At 42.2% G+C, this 24,078-nt stretch overlaps 2 protein-coding genes across 3 annotated transcripts in view; both read right to left on the bottom strand.

Annotated features, from left to right (window-relative positions):
• The window catches only part of ACTR8 (actin related protein 8), a 183,108-nt gene extending 170,432 nt beyond the window's left edge, over positions 1–12,676 (bottom strand). The window contains exons 1-5 of the mRNA XM_081185246.1: positions 12,154–12,676; positions 10,554–10,724; positions 3,466–3,576; positions 2,730–2,834; positions 220–393 (exon numbers count right to left, since the gene is read on the bottom strand). Of these exons, the coding sequence (XP_081041372.1) occupies positions 220–393; positions 2,730–2,834; positions 3,466–3,576; positions 10,554–10,724; positions 12,154–12,285 (693 nt within the window). The 5' untranslated portion in view covers positions 12,286–12,676. The remainder of the gene's footprint in view (positions 1–219; positions 394–2,729; positions 2,835–3,465; positions 3,577–10,553; positions 10,725–12,153) is intronic.
• Positions 12,677–13,887: 1,211 nt separating this feature from the next.
• SELENOK (selenoprotein K) lies at positions 13,888–22,533 on the bottom strand. Of its 2 annotated transcripts, none has more exons than XM_081185267.1 (5): positions 22,347–22,533; positions 17,762–17,852; positions 16,921–17,001; positions 15,663–15,755; positions 13,888–14,192 (listed from the first exon to the last, which is right to left on the bottom strand). In XM_081185267.1, exons 1-4 carry the CDS (start codon positions 22,516–22,518, stop codon positions 15,668–15,670), a joined length of 432 nt encoding a protein of 143 aa, XP_081041393.1. In that variant the 5' UTR covers positions 22,519–22,533; the 3' UTR covers positions 13,888–14,192; positions 15,663–15,667. The 2 variants fall into 2 exon arrangements, with proteins under 2 accessions (XP_081041393.1, XP_081041394.1); XM_081185268.1 differs by lacking the exon at positions 22,347–22,533 and adding an exon at positions 21,251–21,407.
• Between the last annotated feature and the right edge of the window lie 1,545 nt (positions 22,534–24,078).

Raw genomic sequence — 24,078 nt, 5'->3', positions numbered from 1 at the left:
GGCCGGGATATTAATGAATTAGTTAAACTCTTATTCTAAAGGTTTTAAAACAGAGTAGTGCTTTAGATGATCTGATGGGAAGTATACATGGAAGAAGGTGCTACCAAGGAATGTAGGACCCAGACTGCCAAAGGCTTCAACAGTCAAACCCTTTTGCAGCAACAATGATGAAACGCTGACAATTATTGTCATGAACAGATGAAGTCTGCCATAGCTCACCTTCAAATCCTTTAGCGGTATTTCTAAATACTTCTGTATTGCATGCGACCATATAACTTCAAGATCAGCTAGGACTGCAGTAAGGGAACCACTTGGCCCTGAGTGAAGGTTCAACTGCCCTCGATGAACAGGCCAATGAACATTGTAACAGTCCATAGGGTTAACATATAATGCCTGAAAAGAAGAATTGACTATATTTATCTCGTTCAAAGTTTAATTGTGAACACTTGGAATTTCTGTACATTTGCTAGTCTGTGACACATCAACACAAAAAAGCATTCCAAAGCAAACTGAAACATACAACAAGCCTTTAGTGGTAACAGAAGACTAGCAATTCTTTTTTTTTAAAAAAGACAAAAACTTTTATTTATGCCATTTTAACAGCTTTTATACACACACCATACAATATCCACCACATCACTTTTCTAAGACTTCTCAGTCCATCTCTCTGTGGCATTCTAGGGAAATCTTGATCTGCTGCATATCCTGATATTCCACCCATTATCATCTCAAGTCTTCCTTTTTTTATCTTATCTGCTGCCTCATAATAAAGTCTGAGGTCTGGAAAGGCAAAGCCCCCTCTTTCTCTTACATCTGTCAGATTTTTATATTTAATTCAGGGGTGTTTCCCCCTGCCAAATGAAGTTTGTCACATCTTTCTTCCACTGTTTGAAACAGTTTAGGCTATTTATCACCGGGCAATGTTTAAAATAAAAAGATCATCTTGGGCAAAACATTCATTGCGACTACGGATATTCTTCCTCACAAAGAATGGTTCATTCTACTCCATTTTTCTAGACTTTTTTTTATTTCATTCCAGATTTTAACATCCGTTATCCTGGAAAAGGTTTAAGTTCTTAGCAGATATCCATTTCCCCAAATATTTAACATTCCCCCCCATGATAGTCTCAAGTTTATCTTTTGCTTCCGAGTCTAGACTTTTTACTATCAATTTCCTCCCTTATTTATACAGAATCCTGCTAAGTTGCCAAATTTTGTTATAGTTTCTATTATCCTTGGGATGCTTACTATCAGATTTTCCAACGTCAAGACAACGTCGTCCGCAAAGGCTTTCACTTTGTACTCTCTCTGCCCGACCTTAATTCCTGTTGTTTCATCAATTTTTGTATTTCTCTAGTCCAGTGTTTTTCAACCACTGTTCCGCGGCACACTAGTGTGCCGCGAGATGTTGCCTGGTGTGCCGTGGGAAAAATTGAAAAATTCAAAAGATTTTTTAAAAAGTCAAATTTTCGCCCACTAGGCAGGCGGCGGACTGTGTACACCCTATTTTCCATCTGTCCTGGGTGGGGATCAGATCGGATGGGATCGGATGAGAGCGGACAGGCGGTCCGCTCTCATCCGATTCCCCATAGAGAGCAGCGGGGCTCTGTCATCTCCCTCTCCGCACAGAGTGGTGGTGTGCCTCGGGATTTTTTTCATGAAACAAGTGTGCCTTTGCCCAAAAAAGGTTGAAAAACACTGCTCTAGTCAACACTTCTAATATTAGGATAAATAACAGTGACAACATAGGGCATCCTTGCCTTGTCCCTTTTTTAATGCTGCATTTTTCTGTAACATTACCATTTATTATTAAGCTTGCCTATTGCTCTGTATAAACTGCATTTTTCCCGTTGGAGAATGCTGTTCTGAATGCCATATTCTCTGTAGAAAACTAGCAATTCTTTTTGTTGCTTTTCTTAAAATAAGACCGTCATAAACATTGCATTTTGCCACACTGCCCTTGATAGCCTGTGTTCCAGAACCCATATTGGAGCAGCAGTGAATGGAAAAAGCAGCTGCCTTGCATAGTCTTCAGTTCTATTTTCCCTGGATGAGTAGAGTGTCAACAGTCAGTTTTAGGTTGGCATGGCCGGTTTGGCCACACTGCAGGGGGCTGTAGAACGGAGAGCAACAGGTGCAGGGGGACTGAATTTTAGTGTTGCACAGGGGGCTACTGAAATTTGAGAGCCCCAAGTCTGCCACCAGTGTCAATAGGAGAGGGGTGGCGGAGGAATCCTGACAGAGCTGTTTTTCTTACCAGTTTAAAACACTAAAAATTCAATTGAAGACTGTTATAAAAACAGCTTAAAAGTTAATAGGCTACATATGAAAACGTATTGCTCTGTTCCGATCTGCATTCACTAAATTGGTTTCTTTCTCTCAGGCTTGTAAACAGCCACTTGCCTTGTGATCATTAGGAATATCCTCAAGGCAACCCAGAAAGGATTTCTGTGTGAACTGCAAGATGATTGCTTCTTCTTTTTCAAACTTCAGGAGATCCATGTGCCACAAACAACTAATGTAAAAACTGTGTTTTCCCCAAATACATTTTTAATAACAACAACAACAACAACAACAACAACAACAATAATCATTTATTAATTATAGCTCGCCCATCTGGCTGAGTTTCCCCAGCCACTCTGGGCGGCTCAAATACCTATGGTTGCTTAACTGTACATGAGATACAGGATGAGAATTACTTTTAATGAAATGAGGCAAGGTGCTCCTACCTCTTCTCCAATGACATATTCAGGATGATGGGAAGTGTTTGTCCATTTTGTTCCAGAGCTATGATCTAAAATAGCAGGTCTCATCTGCCTATTGTAAGATCGGGCCTGAAATGTAAATTTGAAACAAGGAATAGGGAGAAATGGTCACACTTAAAATGAAACTATTTTTCAAAGTCTATCTTAAGAGCACAAACGTGTAGTCATATGTATATGAGTTGCTCAAAATTTATCGTAATGTATATCTCTCTGTTGAACTGCTATCCCTCTATCGAACTATTATACAACATAAAATAAATTTCCAGAGGGAACATAGGAGAGTGCCTTAGACGAGCCCGCTAAGGCTAAGTTTTCTCCTAGCTAAATTGTATCTAATCTGACCGGTGGTCAGCAACAAGGGCCTCGGTCTTTCACATCAGCTGCTTACCTGGTCTTGTTTAAATTTCAGATGCCACAGATTGGACTTGAGATCCTCTGAATGTCAAGCAAAGGGCTATGGTCCATTCCTGCCTTTAAACTATTTTGAAGACTGGGGTGGTGTTCAAGTAAGGATTAGTCATAGTAGATCAAGTGAAATTAATGGACCTAACTTAGTCATGATCATTGATTTCAATGGGCCTACTCTGACTAAAACGTAGTTGAATACTATCCTAGATTTATTAGTGCTGCTACCAGGCTTTTCACTGCTTTTACACCCCTCAAAAAGCAATTTCTATCAATCAGTTTATAAATGAGATACCTGATCAGGTGACACTGGTATACGTCTGGCACCATTTGACATCTTTTTGGACCATATTGCTTGGTCAACCATTTTAAGACCATTCTGTCTTTGTTCAGTACTTTCAGGTTTCTAAATAAAAGCAAACAATAAGTAACCATCCTCTAAACATAGAAGTGGGTCTTTTGACTTTCTTAATGAAATTATTTCAAAATACTTTTACAAATATTTTAAAACTCATGTAAAATATAAAGGCAGTTTACAATACATTCAATAAAACTTAAAACACTCTAAAAATACAAAATAATCGGAGACTTCCGGTCGGTGCCAGCGCTTAATGGCGGTCCTACCTCCGAGCTCCGGAGAAGGACTGCTTCGCAAGTTTGGGTCTTACCCGCTACGGCAAGCGGGGGACCCCTAAAATCCCAGGCGCTGAAGCCTGAGAACAAGGAGACTCGGTGGGCACCTTCGCGCCCCCCGGTACCGTGAAAGAGCCTTTTTAAAGGCTACGGATCGACATCGGGAGTGAGCGCGGTGCTGAGAGTCGCTACCCAGCCTGCGAAGTGAAGCCGCGTCGCCATAAGCGGAGAGCGCCGATTCCTTCCTGAAAAGAAATTCGGACTGATTCCCCGTGAGTAAGAACTGAAAAATAACTGGGACTTTTCTTTTAATTTTAAAAATTGGGCTAAAAACGGGGGAGATTTAAACAAAGGAAGTCTGCCTCCCCCCGACCGCATGAAAGTGAAAGCAACGGAGCTCTAAACCTGCATCCGTTTAAATTCGTCCTTTGATCAGCTAAACCGGACATTTAAACCTTTGATCTCCCCTCTAGCAAGCAGGGCAGAGGGGAGGCGAATCTGAACATTAACTGCATGACTTATTTGAAGGAAAAAACCTCTGCTATCTTATCTACTTGAAAGTCTGAAACGGTCTGCCTTCTTAGTACACTGAGCTGACTTTTCCCTGTGAAGTGACACCTTGATACAAAGTTTCCACAGTGCCTGACTTTTGTACATTTTAAGAAGAAACAGTATAAACAGTATACTGGGCAACTGTGGCAATTGGAAGCTATAAGACTTTAGTAACATTGATTTTGACTGGATTAATCTCCTTTCTTTCTACATCTTGGATGGTCTCCTTTGTTCATGTATTTTGAAATTTCCTTCTATGGCCATTTTGATTTGCTCCCTCTAGAGGATAAAGTGAAGTCCAGCACGGCCTAAGACAGTGGAATTTTCCAAGGGAGAATAAATCCCGTGGGAATTGACCTTGACATGAGTGGGCCACAAGAAGAGATAACTACAAGAGCCAAGACCAAGCAACAACAACAGCAACAGCTGCAGCTGCAACAAGCAAAGAGAAGAGGTTCGATCTTAGGCGTAACAGCCGGACTAGCTGGAACAACAGGACAGGACAAAGGAGCAGCCGTTTCTATGGATGCTGTGACAGAAGCTTTGCTTAAGATAAACCAGACTCTGGAGTCTTTGACAAAACAGACTTCAGAGAACACACAAAAATTAACAGAAATATCAACAAGATTAAACCAGAATACAGAATCTATAAATAAATTGGTCGAGGAAAATGCCACCACGCGTCAAATTGCCGAAGAGGCCAAAGCTACAGCTGGAGAGACGCAGGAGAAATTAGAGCCACTTGCCAAGAAGGTCTATGAGCATGATGCAACCTTGGCCTTGTGGGAGTTACAGAGGAAAGAGAGAAACTTAAAATTAAGACTGATTCCGGAGAATGAAAGTGACAACCTTGTGGAATATTTGACACGGGAGTTTGCGGATTGCTGGGACTTGGAGGAAGACGAGTTCAAAATCACAACTGCCTTTAGACTCGGCAAAAAGCAAGATAGAAAGACACCAAGAGATTGTTTGATCACACTCAGATCTAAGGAGGAAAGAGATAAAATTTTAGGACTACACTTTGGAAAAGCCCTCCAAATTGGAAATTCAGCAGTACAGATCTTTAAAGACATACCAAAATATATCTTGGACTTAAGAAACTTCTACAAGGATTTGGTGCTTTTGTTAAAGAAAAATCAGATCCGCTTCAGGTGGGAATTCCCACAAGGACTGTCATTCGACTACAAGGCAAAGAAAGTGAAAATAAAGACAATTCAAGATAAAGACAAATTTCTGGCAAGATATCAGGAGGACCTACAGAAGGGGACTGTGGACGTACTTGCAGAACAGAGGAGAGCACTGGACATCCTGAGTCTCTCGTTTGGACAAAAACCACCACCGTCAGAAGAAGAGCAACAACTTGGAGCTGTTGGAGGAGCCTTAAGAAAATAACAAGATGGCTCTGCAATTCCTTAGTTGGAATTGTAATGGACTGAATGGGCCTCTGAAGAGAAGACAAGTATTTCATATTCTGAACAGAGAACAATTGGATTTGATTTGTTTACAAGAAACTCACATAACTAGAGCCCACAGGAGATTACTCACAAATAAAAGGTTAGGACAAGAATTTATTTCATCAGACAAAGTTAAGAAGAGAGGAGTGGTAATATATGTGAAGGAGAAATGGGCTCCAAAAATGATATTTAAAGATGAACAAGGGAGATATCTGGCTGTGGAGATACAAGTACAAGGAGAAAAACTTTTAGTTGTTGGAATTTATGCACCAAATGAAGGCAAATCTGACTTCTTTAAGGGACTTCATGAAACTTTGACGGACTATCTGGATTATAATATGATAATCATGGGAGACATGAATGGCGTGGTCTCCACTAATATGGACAAGGCACAAAGACTAACAGTCACTAAAGAAGGGAGACTCCCTAAGACTTTTTTCGAAATGACAGAAAACATGGACTTGATAGACATTTGGAGAACAAGGAACCCTCTGGAGAGAGAGGGAACCTTCTTCTCCCAAGCAATGATGACCTGGACCAGAATTGACCAAATCTGGGTTACTAGTGGACTGGCTCCAAAGATTAAGAAAGTGGAAATCTGCCCAAAAACTTGCTCCGACCATAACGCCGTGAAGATGGAGATGAAACTCACAATAACTGGTCAATTTAGATGGAGAATGAATGACACCCTCTTTCGAGATAAGGAGATTCTCACGAAGGCCCAAAAGACCTTAAAAGATTATTTTGAAATAAATTTGAGGACTGACGTGGAGAAAAGAGTGATCTGGGACGCAAGTAAAGCTGTTATGAGAGGATTTTTGATTCAACAAAATTCAATAAAGAGGAAAAAACAAAATGAGAAAAAAGAGAAGATCTTGGAAATGATAAAGGAAGGAGAGAGGAAATTAAGAACAAAACCAAAGTCTCAGGACATTTTAAGAGAGATTAAGTTATATCAAACTCAATATATGGAATTGATGAACCAAGAGATTGAATGGAAGATAAAGCAAATGAAACAAAAGACTTTTGAATCAGCAAATAAATGCGGTAAACTTTTGGCATGGCAATTGAAGAAAAGGCAGAAACTAAATACAGTTACAAGCCTAGAGGTTGATGGAAAGAGCATATCTAAACCTAATGAAATTAGAAATTGCTTTTTAAGTTATTTCAAAAAACTTTACACCCAAGGCCCGCAAAATGAAGAAGATATAGACAAATTCCTTGGAAGATACGGATTACAAAATATCTCTCAGCAAAGTAAGATGGACTTGAACCAGAGAATCTCAGAACAAGAGATAGAGGCTGCCATTCAGAGTATGCAACTGGGCAAATCTCCGGGACCAGATGGACTGACTTCTAGATACTACAAATCGCTGAAGGAATGGTTGATTCAACCACTAAGAGAAGTTTGTAATGAGATCCTTGAGGGAAAAAGGGCACCTGAATCGTGGAAAGAGGCATATATTTCACTCATACCAAAGTCAGAGACTGAAAAGACTCAACTCAAGAACTACCGCCCGATATCACTCCTTAATGTGGATTACAAATTTTTTGCAGACATTTTGGCAAAAAGATTTAAAAGAGTTTTGATGGAGAAGATTCATAAAGACCAAGCAGGCTTTCTCCCTAAAAGATACCTAGCAGACAATGTAAGGAATGTAATAGACATTTTGGAAAAGCTGGAGGTGAATATAAACACTAAAGCAGTATTGATCTTTGTGGACGCGGAGAAAGCCTTTGATAATATCTCTTGGAGTTTTATGAGGAAGAATCTTCATGGGATGGGGGTAGGCCAGGGTTTTGAGAATGGTATGGCTGCAATATATTCTGAACAAAAAGCTAAGCTGATTGTAAATAATGTCGTGACTGAGGAACTTAAGATAGAAAAAGGAACTCGGCAGGGGTGCCCAATTTCCCCATTACTTTTTATTTCGGTTCTGGAGGTGTTGCTGAATATGATAAGAAATGACCAGCAGGTCAAAGGTGTGCAGGTCGGAGCTAAACATTACAAGTTAAGAGCGTATGCAGATGACCTAGTATTGACTTTGCAAGAGCCAAACACTAGTACGAAAAGGGTTTTAGAAATAATTCAACAATTTGGCCAGATGGCTGGATTTAAGTTGAATAAGCAAAAAACTAAAGTCTTAGGGAAAAACCTAACAGATATGGAAAAGGAGAAATTTCAGGAGGAAACAGGTTTGACAGTGGTTAAGAAAGTCAAATACCTAGGGGTTTATTTAACACCTAAGAATGTTAATTTGTATAAGGACAATTATGAAAAATGTTGGTCAGAGATTAAAAAAGATCTAGAAATATGGTCAAATCTGAAACTGTCAATGTTAGGCCGAATTGCAGTAATTAAAATGAATGTATTGCCTAGAATGTTATTTTTGTTTCAGACCTTGCAGATTCTCGACAAGATGGAATGTTTTAAGAGGTGGCACAAAGACATTTCGAAATTTGTCTGGCAGGGCAAAAAGCCCCGAATTAAATTCAAAATACTGACTGACGCTAAAGAAAGAGGGGGTTTTGCCCTGCCGGACCTAAAATTGTACTATGAGGCAGCAGCGTTTTGCTGGCTGAAAGAATGGATGCTCCTCGAGAACACGGACATCTTGGATCTGGAAGGCTTCAATAATGCCTTTGGTTGGCATGCATATCTTTGGTATGACAAGGTTAACAGTATCTTTAAAAATCACATTGTTAGAAAAGCATTATTTAATGTCTGGATAAGATACAAAGACTTATTGGAAAATAAAACCCCTAGATGGGTGTCACCAGTGGAGGCTAAAGCAGTGAAGAAACTCAATATGGAGGTCGGATGGCCGAAGTATTGGGAAATTTTAGAACAGGATGGAGACAAGGTTAAACTACAAAGTCAGGAGAAATTGAAGCACAAAGTAGAAAATTGGTTTCAATATCGTCAAATAATGGAAATTTTTAAACAGGATAGGAAAATCGGTTTCCAAGTGGAGAAATCAAAACTAGAGACCGAATTGTTAGAACCCAATACTAAGAATTTATCTAGAATGTATAACTTGCTGTTGAAATGGAACACACAGGATGAAACAGTTAAATCTGCTATGATTAAGTGGGCGCAGGATGTTGGACACAACATTATGTCAGATGACTGGGAATGGTTATGGAACACCGGTATCAAATTTACGGCATGTAATGCCTTAAAGGAAAACATTATGAAAATGGTATACAGGTGGTACATGACCCCAGTCAAGCTGGCAAAAATCTACCATTTGCCCGATAATAAATGTTGGAAATGTAAAGAGACTGAAGGTACTTTTTACCACCTTTGGTGGACATGCCCGAAGATAAAGGTCTTCTGGGAAATGATCTATAATGAAATGAAAAAGGTACTTAAATGTACATTTTCTAAAAAACCAGAGGCCTTTCTCTTGGGCATTGTCGGCCAATTGGTGACAAAGAAAGATAGAAATTTCTTTATGTATGCCACAACAGCAGCAAGAATACTCATCGCAAAGTATTGGAAGACACAAGATTTACCTACTCTGGAAGAATGGCAGATGAAAGTGATGGACTATATGACACTGGCTGAGATGACAGGCAGAATCCGTGACCAACGCAAAGAGATGGTGGAAGAAGAATGGAAAAAATTTAAGAGCTATCTTAAGGACTACTACAAACTTAACGAATGTTAAAATGTTGTGGTTGCTAGAAGTAACAGGGTACAGGGATACAAGGCTAGATAATAAAGGAGGACTAAGATGACAGAGATTAGAAAGTAACAATTGGAAGTTGCTAGTTCAAATATGGACACTGGGATGCAGAGAGGGGGGGTATGGGGAAGTCCAAGAAAAGAGGTTTATGAAAATATCTTTGAAAGTATTTTGTATGTTTGTTTTGTTTTGTGTTTGTTTGTTTTTCTTAAAAATGCTGTAAAACCAATAAAAATTTATTAAAAAAAAAAAATAAAAATACAAAATAATCATTAAAATAGCTCTCTAACCAATAAAATGTAAGCAGCTGCATAAGCATGTTGACATTCTCTCCCTCTGCCCCCAAAAGCAAGCTCATAATCAAGCATAGTCCTTTGCAAAACTGCTATGATTTTCTTTATATTGACCATGGACTTTGCATTTTTAGAGACCACAATTGTTTGAGGAGCAGAGTAAGCTAATGCATTTCCCATTCAGATCCACAAAACAATACCTTTCCCACTCCTTGTTTAAAAAGTCTTTTTTTTATCTGCTGGCTCACTCATTTCGACAATATTTTCATTTTTCTTTCCTTTCCCTTTGACTGTGATTTCATGATAGCCAGCATTGTCAGAAGCAGGTGATTTATCAATGAAGCCAGAATAACTATACTTGCTACACTACTCTGCAGAAAATGCCTGTGTAAATTGAATAAAAATAGATACCTGTATATATAATATTACATTGTACATTCATTTTTTTTGTGCCGAACTGATATCTACATAAAAGAGAGTCCTGTGTGATGTGGTCCTCAGTGCTTGGTGCAAAAATCTGTCCCTCTTAAATCTTGTGCCATTTATAGCAAGTTTAATGCCATAGCCTGCAATTAATTCCCATATGTAGCTGGTATAGATGATGCAAGACAAACGCATGTTATTACAGAGGCAAGCTGTTATTGTGCAACCCAAAGAAGTAAGGATGACTAGGAAACTTTAGCACACCAAAAAATCAATGTAGTTCAAATGAACAGTTACAGATTCAATTTAACATAATACTCAAATTCTAAGACTTACATTGAGTCCTTCTCTTAGAAGCCAACTGTCTTTATATGTGGGTTGCCCTTGCTGCTTGTGCCTTCTTGCAATGACGTGAGGAATGCCAATAGGATGTGTGTCTGTAGCTCTGCCAATCCTTAAAGTCATTGAGCCAGGATGTATCACAACAATGAAGTTGCTCTGTATTTGCTAAAAATAGTAAAATAGATAAACAAACAGGAACAGGAACCAGCAAAGCACAGTACTTGGTAGGTGCCCAAACATAGTCTATGCCTCATTTTGAAAATCTGTATCTTTTTACACTTTGAGCTGCCATCAGCAAAATATAGCTGTTAAGTTCTGTAACAGTGTTTTCCCCTCCCACAAAGGACATTTATGTAAGCTTTTTTGCACATCTGGAATAGTGTTTTAGATGGACGATTGCCGTACAGTGGAACCTCAGGTTGCGAATGTGATCCGTGGGGGAGGCATGTTTGCAACTCGCAGCTCTGCGTCTACGCCCGCGCGGGTCGCAATTCCACACTTCTGCACATGTGTGAGCGTCGAAACATGGAAGTAACCCGTTCCAGTACTTCCGGGTTTGGTGTGATGCGCAACCTGAAGGGTCTGTAACCCGAGGTACAACTGTATTTGAAAAACTGACAGAAAAGGTGCATGTCTTGAGTGGCACATCTGATGCAGACAATTTTATCAAAATATGGTACAACTATGGAAATGCTAATATCATTTAGACATTCAGAGAAGCCAGGGCTTGAACTCACTGCAACATGTAATAATGCAAAGCATGTCAGCCTCATACATCCTGTTTTCTGATAGGCGGAACACAGTATGAATGCTCTATGTATTAAATTATATTCCAGATCTTATTTGCAAACGACTAAACAACAACAAGGCTAACAGTCAACATCAGTACAAGGCATCAATAGTGAGCACCATCAATTATAGAAGGCACTATAATAATACTATTAGAAACTAATATGAACTTCTTTTCATAGGATGCTATAGGGGATATGTTCCTGCTGCATGAAATTCATGTTAAATGCCCCTACACACTGAAACAGCATTAGCTGCCCTAAGGGAAGGTACTTCACTTCTATAGCATTTTCATTACCAGCTCAAGGTTTTTCACACATCCTTGCTAAGGTGGCAATACAGTTGGCATATAAGTGAAGTGCTTTACAAATAAAATTAAAGATCAGTGAGTAAACTGCTGCTTGGAAATACTGTATAGGTGCAAATGAGATCTGCAATATATTTTAATACATAGAGCATTCATACTGTGTTCCGCCTGTCAGAAAACAGGATGCACGAGGCTGACATGCTTTGCGTTATTCCATGTTGCAATGAGTTCAAGCCATTAAAATAAAAGGCAAGTGCAAGTATCCCATCGTGGGACACCTCTCTGAAGGGGCGCAGCCCAGGGAAAGCTTCACCACTTGACTCCACCGGCCCTATGAAACCGGGCCTAGGCTGTTGTGCGGGGATCCCGCTGGGCAGAGGCTATTGTGCGCGAGGGCGGAGGTGAAGAAGCGTGCTTCCCGGGCCTCGCCGCCGCCAGAGCCGAGGGCGACCCCCCGAGGGCCACGGGAGGAGCCTCTCCGCCTAAGCCCGGACTCACCTCCTGCAGGGACTCCGGCACGGCGGCAGGCACGATGGGCCTCTTGGCGCCGCGCTGCTCCTTCTCCTTGTCGCGCTCCTTGTCCTTCCCATTCTCCGCCGCCGCCGCTTCCCCTTTCTCCGCCTGGGTCATCCCCGACCCGCTTCCTCCGAGGGTCGCTCGAGCGAGGCAGCGGGAGGCTCCGGGAAGCCGGAGGCGGAGGCCGCTTCTTCTCCGCCCCGAAAAGGCTGCGACGAGGAAGCCGGCGCCCGACCCCTTCCTCCGCCTCCAGCCACCCGGCGGCGGGTGGGGCGCAGAGACAAGGCCCAGGCGGAAGTGAGCGGCCGCCGCAAGACGGCCTGAGTCGCGTCTTAGTGCTTTAGCTGAGCTTCCCGATATGTACTGAACTGACTTCTTCCCCTCCTGCCTTGCTGTGTTTTTTTATAGGCGAGGCATGGGCGTAGCCGTGGGGGTGCATCGCCCCCCATCAAGTAAATAAATAAAAATACGTAATTGACCTATTGCATCGCAGATAAATCGATTCTGCCTCCCCCCCAAAAAAAAATAAAAAAAATAATCCTGGCTACGTCCCTGAGGCAAGGGGAATGGCAAAGGCACTCGGGGACAGCAAGTGTGGTATCTCTTGGCCCTAGGCACGCAGAAAGCTGCCATACTTCACACCAGCCGCCAAGGGCCGTCCAAGATGTTTGGGCGCCTGAGGTGGACTCCAAAATAATTGCTCCTCATCCCGTCAGGGAAGGTTTATGTTAAGAACAAGGGGGCAGGGGAGAAAGAGCGACACTGGCATCTGCCACCCTGTGGATCCTGCTGCCTGAGGCAGTCACCTCATGGGTTGGCCAGCCACGGCATCGACCCATCTACAATAGTATCTCCCGGTTGTGAACAGGATCCGTTCTGGAGCTCCGGTCGCATCCCAAGGAATTCGCAACTGGAGGTGCCGCTTCTGCGCGTGGTACGGTTTAGCGCTTCTGCACATGCAGGCATGTAGAGCGCTTCTGTGCATGGTGCGTAGAGCACTTCTGCGCATGCACGTGGGACAAAACCCGGAAAAATACTTCCAGGTTTGCCACATACGTATCCCGAAGGATACATAACCAGAGGTGAAAGCAAGTAGAGGTACCACTGTAGTTCAGTATTGGCTACAACAGCCTTCTCCACCCAACCTGTGGCACCCCCCAGATGCTCTGGACTACTATGGCAGTGCTGGTTGGGGCTGGTGGGAGTGGGATCCAAAAGAAAGGACACTAGGCTGGGAAAAGGCTAGCAACTTACCCAGACAGGAATCTAATCCAGCCCCTCCTGGAGATGCCCAAGATTGAATGTGGTAGAACAAATGAGGTGCTCTACTGCTAAGCTATGGACTTCCACAAGTGATATTCTATGGCACTGGAAGTTACTTGAAGATTAACTATATATCATATGAAAGAATAAAAATTTAAATCAATTTTTAAATTTCACCATAAGCTCTATTAATTTCAGTTAAAGACAGTAGCGATGGAGCAAATCACAACTAGTTTAGGGGCTGCACAATCCAGCGAGGATGAGTTATTGCCAATCATAAGTAGTGGTTTCACAGGAAATGCAGTTTTTAGATATGCATGGGGTTGTGAATCTGATTCTACCCTTTTTCTCAATTCATGTATTCTGAAGTCAACCTTTAAAAAAGGTTTTGTCATAGGCATGATTTGTGAACTTTTAGAACAGTTCTTTTTAAAGAAAATTATTCCAAACCAGTCTTTTGCAAAGCTATATTTATTTCTTATAACTTTACAGCTACAACAAAATTTTCACAAACTATACAAAAAGGCTTAAAACAAACATTAAACAGGTGCATTTAATTTAATAGAACTGCATTTCAGTTACACTGGATCCTGGAAGTCGGAATTCCCAGCACAACTTCATTGTTCTGCTAATCCACAGAGCAGTGAATGATTTAGACACACACACAACACTCAGACCCATTTGGTCCATCCGCCAGGAGGTCATTTCAGTGTTGCAAATGTGTGTCCAGTTGTCAGCCTCTCAAAAGAGGCATTTACCTAAGAAGAAGAAAATACTGATTAGTTTTCTGGCTATGTTGCAATTGCATACATTGCATACATTACAAACAATGAAATTTGCACCAGGAGCTTATGAGGTCATCACATTTGTTTTTCTTCAGGCGGCAACCTCCACCAAACCTGACAAAACTGCTTTTGAACCCAGAAAAATGTTGAACATGGTTTGTCATGTAGTATGGGGCAGTCAAAGAAAATAAAATAAATCTAAAATCACATTAGATTTACTTCAGTCTTAAGTAGCTTTTAAAATCCTGGCTATTAAGCAAAGTATGATACATTTACAGTAAGATATCAATACAAGTATATTTCTTTTAAGTAAACATTATTTAACACAAAGCATAAAACATAATCATCCTCAATATACAAAGAATTTCTGTACAGTATAAGGATGGATTCTAATGACCGATTCTAATTGCAGAGATTTTTTTACTGAAGTAGCTGGCTCTCTACAAATATGTTTCTGTTGGAGCTAGACCAAAAATTGACATGTGCTGAAGTTCAGTGTGGAAGCTGTGACCATGGAAATCCAAAGTAAGTGATGTTTAACGTGCTAAAAAAGAACAATAACAGCCAGGAAGGAGAGTTTGTCATTGTCCTGGTAATGTGCTTCAGCATATTCTTAGGATGCAGAAAGGTCACTCATTATTAGAGTGCTGTTCCTTATGTAACAAAAAACAAAACAAAACAAAACAAAACAAAAACAAAGGTACCATCCACACTTCTAGGTTTGCAGAAGTGCAAAAAACTTAGATTTTTTTTATAAATTAGAAAATAGCCCAATGAGGGCTGAACATAGTTGCCACAGATCAAATGATGTCTATGGGGGAAATATATGAAAAGCCAAGGGGGAACAGAAGGCAGAGAAGAGAGCATAGCTACCAAGAAGCCTGATCAGGAGCACTTCACAATGCAACATTTTGTTGCAGGTCCCACTTGTATATTACTGATGCTGAGTTTATATCCCCTTCATACATTATGCAGCTCCTTATCTCTCAACCTCTCTTACTGAAATCCTCTAAGTATTCAAAATATTAGAACACTATAGGTCTGGACACAGCACAAATCTAACAACACTACTCTGAAGTAAGTTCTATTTAATTCAATGGGGCTTGCTCCCAGGTAAATGGGATTAAAATTACATCCCAAACCAAGTACAGTACTAAAAAAAGGGGAACACTGGTTTTTCCCTTCGCAGATCTTTGCCTAATGTCAAAGCATGTAGAGGAGACACCTTCCCTATCTGAATAGTGGGCAGGAGGAGGAACAGGGCAAAATCTAAAGCTCACCCATCTGCCCTATATGCACTTAAAACTATAAAATTATTTAGTTTTGCAGCCACCAATTACTAGATTTTTCCTCTGATTTTGCAAAAGAAAAAATCGTGTTCCTAAGCCAAACTAAAGTTCATTTTTTAATTCAGAATCCAAAAAACGACAGCTCATAGGTTACCTTCCTCATCCACCTCCAGCCATTGGTGGAGGACTTGGACCTCCTCCAAAGTGGTTTATTCGACCCATTCTACGACGAGGAATCCCTGGAGGCCTAAAACAAACAAAAGCAAAATGTGAAGAGAAAACACCTGGCAAGAAATCCCATCAGAGAAGCACCTTCAGATGTAGCAGATTATGGGTTTCTAAGATTGGTAAAATAAGTTTTCCTTTCTTAGACTCCCCAAAATGCAAGATTCCTTATCAACAGATGAGATACCTTTATACCAGAGCTTTCCAAACTTTTCATGTTGGTGACACACTTTTTAGACATGCATCATTTCATGAGACAGTAATTCAGTTTTACTAGCAAACCAGAGGTTAAACCAGTCCTTTTTTTTCTTTAAAAATGTTTAGGGGTACTCTCATTTTGACTCAATAAAATCACCATTTTATAGTTCAAATCGGGAAAAATAAATACAGTAAATGGACAAAAGTACGAAGATTCACAAAATGTTTAGGGGTATGTGTACCCCTTCGTCTCCCTAGAAAAAAAAATGCACTGGGTTAAACTAACCCCTTTCCAGCCCTTGGACGAGAGCAGGGAGCATTCACATGGCACACCTACACATGGCAACCAACACACTAACGTGTTGTGACACACAGTTTTCAAAGCTTTGCTTTATACCTTTATAATGTGAGGCATCTTTACAAGGATGGCCAGCTAAGCTTGAAGTAAATGCAGCATCTCTCATTCTGAACTAAATTTGGAAGATTTTAATAACTGAAGTTAGGGTGGGGCTCACATATGGTCTCTACATGTAGTTTTGCATCCAGTTGGGCTATGCACAGACCTTCAGCATAGAGCAAGGCCTGACACAAGTGGGCCTCACATCATATGATCCTCTGTGATGATGGCTATCTGGTGACAGCTTACTTGTAAATGGATTTTCAGGCTCAAACTCACAACAGGGGTTCTACTTGAGCTCCCTCACCTTGCTCCTGTTCTTCACCATGTGCAAGATCTAAATACTGGGGATGTGTGTGAATCAGGCCTAAATATCTTCTGTTTCCATATAATCTGTCACATATTGTTTGCTCATAAATTTTTGTTTCTTTCAGTAAAACACACACATAACAACCTGACTTTTTAATAAGATAGTATTTTGTGTACCATCTAAATTGACTGCCTGTTTGGTTAGGCTGATGGGATATGGGAATCCAAAAACATCGGGAGTGCAGCAAGTTTCCCACCCTAAATTAAAATGAAAAAGCAGTACCCCCTTCCATCATCGTATCTTGAAGAGGAGGTAGATGTGTAGCCTCTCCTTGTCAAGTCTGGGTGAATAATGCTCTGGAAACTGAAATGACAAAAGATTCCCATTAATCCAGTGCCACAAATAACAGGGTTAAGCAGCAGGGTTAAGCAGTTCAGTAGTAGTATTAAGTTTAAATGAACAGCAAAATTGCCTTTCTACAATTTTGTTTCCCTATTCTTTACTTCTGAAGAGTATATATATCTGAAGAGATATATATATCTTCTGAAGAGAATATCTATCTATCTATCTATCTATCTATCTATCTATCTATCTATCTATCTCCCGGTCCAACATTTGTCAATTGAATGGAAGACTGACAAAATCTAAACTTGAGTCAGGACTTATTTTATATAGCCTTTATGAGACATCAAAATATTATGAGGGTGTCCCCAGAAGCCTGGAATGCTGGTTTCCTTTTTTCAGATGTCACAAGCATCTCATGTTATTAAGTTTCCTGTGCACTGATCAATTTAATTTTAATCAATCATTTCTTTTTCTTTCTTGCTTTGTGGAGTATTGTCATCTCACAACTCTAAAAGAAGGGACGACCTAAAGGATTTATTATCAGATGCATACTGCTCTTCACAATGAGAGATTTAAATCTAGGTCTATTTTACTGAAGAAAAGCTTTGCTTGGTGTTCAATTGACTGTTAATTGCATCCTATAATCTATCTATCTATCTATCTATCTATCTACCTACCTACCTACCTACCTACCGACCGACACTGCCATAAAACTAGTCCCAGATGGTTCTGAAGTTGTACAATTTAAGATTTAGATTAAGAGAACAATTCTACTTACAACATAACTACGAAGTCTGCTATTCCCCAAAAGAAGTCAGTTATAAATGACAAGCTCCATGGAGCCCGACTCCGGCTATCCAACACTTGACCTGTAATTAATAATAATAATAATAAATATCATCTCAAAATAACAATGTACACATCATTATGAAAAAGAAAGCAGTATTATTCACAAAAAATGGTATTTTAGAAGTTAAAACACAAATCAATATTATTTCCCTTTAATCATGTGGCATGGGGACTTACTGTTTGAAAAATATAAAGCCTGGGAACCTGGCCAAGGAATGTACTTTACCAGTTGTTATATGCTTCCCTAACATAATTTACTACAGGAGTGGAGAATCTGTGGTCCTCCAGATGTTGCTATACTGTGACTCCCATCATCTCTAATGACTAGTCAGGAGTTGCTGACAGTTAAGAGACCAACAAAACTCGGAGAATTTCCCACCCCTGGTTTACTGGAAGTAACATTTCACTTGACATAAAAATAGTCACTTAAAATAGTTGTAACTGGAGATATGGGCCCAACTGCAAATTTCTGTTTGTTCAAATCTAAGTTTACTCGCCCATTCTGCAACACACATTAATGTGTAACAAATCAAGTGGAAACATCTCCCGCCCCCACCTAACAATGCTAGTTTCTTGCATCATAGTTGCTATGCTTCCAATGTTCAACCCATCTGGAGCAACAACCATCAGTACAGTACTGTACTAGCAAATCCTTCCACCTAAAAGCTCTCTTACAGCTTAGTCCTATACATTTAAGAAGTTATGTATGGGTCAGAAAATCTTACTCCTAAAAATGAACACAGCATAGCAGCCCTAGCTTCTGTACTCCTGCACATTTTTGTTACTACAAACTACAGTGGTACCCCGCAAGACGAACGCCTCGCAAGACGGAAAACCCGCTAGACGAAAGGGTTTTCCGTTTTGGAGGCGCTTCGCAAAACGAATTTCCCTATGGGCTTCCTTCGCAAGACGAAAGCCCATAGGGAAATCTCCGGGACAGCGGGGAAGCGCAGCGCTTCTTCCCCACTGTCCTCGGACCTCCTCCGAAGGCTGGCGGTGGGGCGGAAAGCCCTTCTCCCCGCGCCAGCCTTTGGAAGGCTCCTCCGAAGGCTGGAGGTGGGGAGAAAAGCCCTTCTCCCCGCGCCAGCCTTCGGAAGGCTCCTCCGAAGGCTGGCGGTGGGGCGGAAAGCCCTTCTCCCCGCGCCAGCCTTCAGAAGGCTCCTCCGAAGGCTGGCGGTGGGGCGGAAAGCCCTTCTCCCCGCGCCAGCCTTCGGAAGGCTCCTCCGAAGGCTGGCGGTGGGGCGGAAAGCCCTTCTCCCCGCGCCAGCCTTTGGAAGGCTCCTCCGAAGGCTGGCGGTGGGGAGAAAAGCCCTTCTCCCCGCGCCAGCCTTCGGAAGGCTCCTCCGAAGGCTGGCGGTGGGGAGAAAAGCCCTTCTCCCCGCGCCAGCCTTCGGAAGGCTGCTCCGAAGGCTGGCGGTGGGGCGGAAAGCCCTTCTCCCCACGCCAGCCTTCGGATGGCTGTCCTGAAGACTTGCGGTGGGAGGAGGGTTTTCTTTCCCACCGCCAACATTCAGAATGCTGTTCTGAATGTTGGCGGTGGGGAGGAAAAACCCTCCTCCCACCGCAAGCCCCGGGAACAGAGGAGAAGCGCTGCGCCCCTTCCTCTCTGTTCCCGTACCTGTCCTGAAGGCTTGCGGTGGGGAGAAAAGCCCTTCTCCGCACCGCCAGCCTGGCAAGCGGTTTCCATAGGAACGCATTAATTGATTTTCAATGCATTCCTATGGGAAACCGTGCTTCGCAAGACGAAAAACTCGCAAGAAGAAAAAACTTGCGGAACGAATTAATTTCGTCTTGCGAGGCACCACTGTACAGACAAGATACACTAGTCCTCCAGCCGAAACTGCAATCAATGCTTAATTTTTTAAATTCTTCTAGTGCTAAACCCAGTCTTGTACTTAACAACAGGTGACCAGGAATTTCAAGCAACCCAGTAAGAAGGCTAGTGGAGGAGGGACAGATTGCTCCATCATTCCACCGTCAGCCTACTTGGATAGCACAGAAAAAGAAAAATACCTTCCTTCACAACCAGAGTGAAAACTCAGTAAACCAGGGTGGGGAAATATGATCCCAGCTCTCCGCCAGCAGCTCCCTTGATAGAAATGTTTTGTTTGTTTTTAATCAGACTGCTAAAAGACTATAAGCTTACATTTCAGTGCTGTCTGTGAAAGAGGGGAAATGCAAGCTAGCAAGAACTTCTGCAGGCTTATTAACACTCTAATAATAAAAAGGTATTTCAATCATTAGGCTTTTTATCATTGTTATTAGACTTCTCCCATTCCCCAAAAGCACTAATCAAACCACAATTACCTGCTAGTGTCAGCACTGAAAACGCAAATCAATGACCATTTAAGTCAAGTATACTATTCTTTAAGAACGTATAGGGTTGAGTTCTAATTTGCTGAGCAATAGTCAAGGTTCAGAGAACCAACGCACATTAGGTAGATCAATCGAATAGTTACTCTGAAATGCTATTTGTACAGCTTAATCCTATGCTTACTTCAACAGAGTTCAACAGAGTTTAAGATTATCACCTACTGCTAACATGAAGCAGAGGAGCCAAAAGTAATTCCACCCCAAATTTGTAAATTAAGGCATATACGGTAAACAATTTCTTTCTTCTGGGGTGACAGTCCAAATTAGGAGGCAGAAGAATGGTTTGAGATGGCAAACCAAGCAATTAAAAATATGAATCGAAATCTTCTGAAAACTGCATTGGCAATGAGCCAGAATTTATCAGAAGAGATATGTACTGGGTTGACACCTGCAATGATAATCGTATTCCTGTTTCCAATCTTATAGGTGATTTACAAACCAAGACAATTCTTTGTGCATCTGAGTAATGACTTCGAGGTGCCCACAAGGCGATTTAATTATCCCGCTTTTGAAAAATAAGACAGGTTTTTAATCCGTACGATGCCATTCGCCCGGGTTCTTTCGGAGTTCCCCATTGAAAAACAACCTCAAGCCCTGTCATAAGAACATGACAACCCTTTCAGTGCATCTTTTCACAGACAGGAACAGCAGGAATTATGTAAGTTTATTCAGAAACCATGAAAACACTAGTAGCAGCCTCCCGGATTTACCAGGTTGCAGAAAGCGTGATCTTGCGTAGGGGCCTCGATCTACACCACCTCCACCTCCACTACTTCCAATACAAAAGGAGCAGAAAAAGAGAGGGCCAGACATAAATTTTCCTCTGTCCCATGGGCGTAGCCGGGGAGGGGGGCAGCTGCCTCCCTAAATCAAGAAAATAAATAAAAATACTTAACTAACCAATTGCGCTGCAGATAACTCTGTTCTAACCCTCCCCAACATAAAGGCTGCCCCCCTACAATAAATCATGGCTACGCCCATGCTCTGCCCCACTCCCACCCCATAATAAAGGTTCCCTCCCCACCGCGGAATCTCTGCCCCTCACCGTTCGAAATATAAACCATGGCTTCGCTTCGCCCCACCGTCCCGGATCCGAACGCTCAGAGGTCTCTCTGTCCTGCTCCAGCCCCGCCCCTCCTCTGTCACCCAGGAAGTCGGAGCTGGGAAGACGCCATAGGCCGAGCGATCACGGGATGGGCCGTTGCGTCACCACTTTGCCTCCCTTAAGCAGCCGCAGCTGCCGCAGCCGCTCCTTCCGCCCTTGGCCTGCCAGTTCGACGGCTCTGACCGCATACTCGCCTCATTTGGAACACAGAGATAGGAAAATGGTAGAGCAGCGCGCTCTGCGCTCCTCAGTGGGCGGGAAACAGAAGTAAAGAGAAACTCGGCGGCTTTGATATACCATTGTACACGACTGGAGATTGATGGTGTGTGTGTGTGTGTGTGTGTTTGTGCCAGATTCATATGGGAAGCTGAGCAGTGTGTGGGGAGTTCATAGAAGTCTGTTCAGAATGGCACCTCTGGACTGCAACCTGGGTAGCCTGCACATGAGAAGCTGGAACCATAAAAAAACAAGCTTCCAGATGTTAAGGGGTTACCCTGGAACATTCTTGGTGCATTGTCTTTATGGTTCTGTAAGCTAGAAAGAACTAATAAGCATAACCGGGGAGGAAAACGCAAGAGGGAAAGGATGAAAAGTGTAGAAGTCTGAACAAAAGCAATTATATGGTTTCATGTCAATAGAGGAGATCATTTGGGTTGGATAGGTTGGCCCCCCCAAGAAGAATACAGGCCTGGTGGGTGTGTTGAGCCCGGGGAACTCCCTGCTACAGTGTGCAAAAATTGTGCCTCCCCACTCTGACTTGGAGTGGCTAGGAGCCTGTCTGCACACTCCCCGAGCCACTCCTCTGCTGCTCTGGGTGTGGCGCGCAGGCTCCTCTGCAAGGGCGCAAGGGACACAGCAATGCCAATATTTGTCCTTGCCAAAGAGCGCAAGGGACAGGGGGCACTTATACAGCTCCCTGCCAAGGGCGCAAGGGAGTTTAAATACACCTCTGGTGGCAATATCCCTTCCACATAATTTCTGAAAGACCTCCTACTCTTCTTTTTCTCTCAGATCAGTGCCAGTATCTGTAGCTCACCGCTTGAAATGTAGGGCATTGTTGTGTTTGCCTCCCAGGTGTTCTTTCTGCTCCTGCCTTTCTCCCTCTCCCCAACCTCATAGGACCTCTTCCTCAGCACAGAAGAAAGCTCCAGCTGAAGAGGGATTACTGGCTGAGCACAGATAATAGACTGCCTCACAACTGTTGCCATGCCAACGGCATGTAATAATACGTTGAAGCTTAAGCTGTGTACTTCCAGCCGGATCCTCTGGGATCTCCAAATAAGTGTGTATAAAACTGCTGTCTTCTAGGTACATATAATAGTGAGCCAGACACCATTGGTCCATCTATCTCAGTATTGAGATAGTGTGGATCTCAGTCCACATTGATCGGCAGTGGAGATCCAGGAAGGCATGGTTCTTTCTCTGCCCTACCTGGAGATGGAATCCAGGATGTTCCGTGGGCAATTAAAAAGTGCCATTTGCCACAGTACTTGTTCATCACTCAGGGGACTTTGTACTCAGCGGCCTGAACACCAGGAGCAGATCTGCAAGCCTAATACTGTGCTGATTCAGACATGTCCTAACATAGAATCATAGCATGGTAGAGTAGGAAGGGACCCTGAGAGACATCTAGTCTAACTCCTTCTAATGCAGGAATCTCATGTAGATCATACATGACAGATGGTCATCCAACCTCTGCTTAAAATTCTCCAGGGAAGGAGATTTCACCATCTCTCATGGAAGTCTGTTCCGCTGTCAAACAGCTCTTACTGTCAGAAAGTTATTCCTGATGTTTAATTGAAACCTCTTTTCTTGTAACTTGACTCCCTTGGTTTAAGTCCTAGCCTTCAGAGCAGGAGAAAACAAGCTTGCTCCATCTTCCATGTGACAGCCCTTTTGATATTTGAAAATGGCTATCATACATTCTCTCAGTCTCCTCTTTTCCAGGCTAAACATACTCAACTCCCTCATCTGTTCCTCATAAAGCTTGGTTTCCAGACCCTTGATCATCTTGGTCGCCCTTCTCTGTACACGTTCCAGCTTGTCAGTATCCTTAAATTGCCTAGAACTGGACACAGTACTCTAGGTGTGGTTTGACCAAGGCAGGCTAGAGAGGGACTATTACTTCCCTTGATTGGGACACTATACTTCTGTTGTTTTCTAAGAGTTGCCTCTCTGTAGTGCAGATGGGGACCTTCAGGCCTGCAGGTCATATGTGGCCTCTAGTGGATCCTTTGGATCCAGCTTGTTCCTTGTTCCTGCTCCCCATGCAGCATTTAAGCTTAGGAAAAAGGATATAATTCATATCAATAGAAGTTTATTTCTAAGCATAATTGCTGCTTAAGCTGAGTGGTGGTGGTTTGCAGTCCACAAAGATGAGGGTTAGAGTATAGGATCTGTCTACAAATGTATTGTGAATCTATCTAAAAGGTGCACCTAATTCTACATGACATTAAGGAGAAAACCACCCACAATTTCATCTGTTATCTGTTGCTGATCATTTTAACAGCAGATTGATCTGCTGCAAAAGCATAACTTTCCATGCCTACTTTTGTGGCCCTAATCCTCAAAAACTAAAAAGAAGGTAGAGTGCTGTTCTGCTCAAGTCTAGCTTGAAGGCTTCCCATAGGCATCTAGTTGACCTCTGTGAGAACATGATGCAGACCTAGATGGGTCAATGGCTTGATCGAGCAGGCTCATCTTAAATTCTTATCTCTCCAGTATACAGGGACTGGAGGACAGAAGATACGACTGCTGATAAAGGGCCT

Source organism: Podarcis bocagei, assembly GCF_964188305.1.
Source record: "Podarcis bocagei genome assembly, chromosome: 2".
NCBI lineage: Eukaryota > Metazoa > Chordata > Lepidosauria > Squamata > Lacertidae > Podarcis > Podarcis bocagei.
Note: the sequence above shows the minus strand (reverse complement) of the source record. Positions and strands in the feature narration are given on the sequence as shown.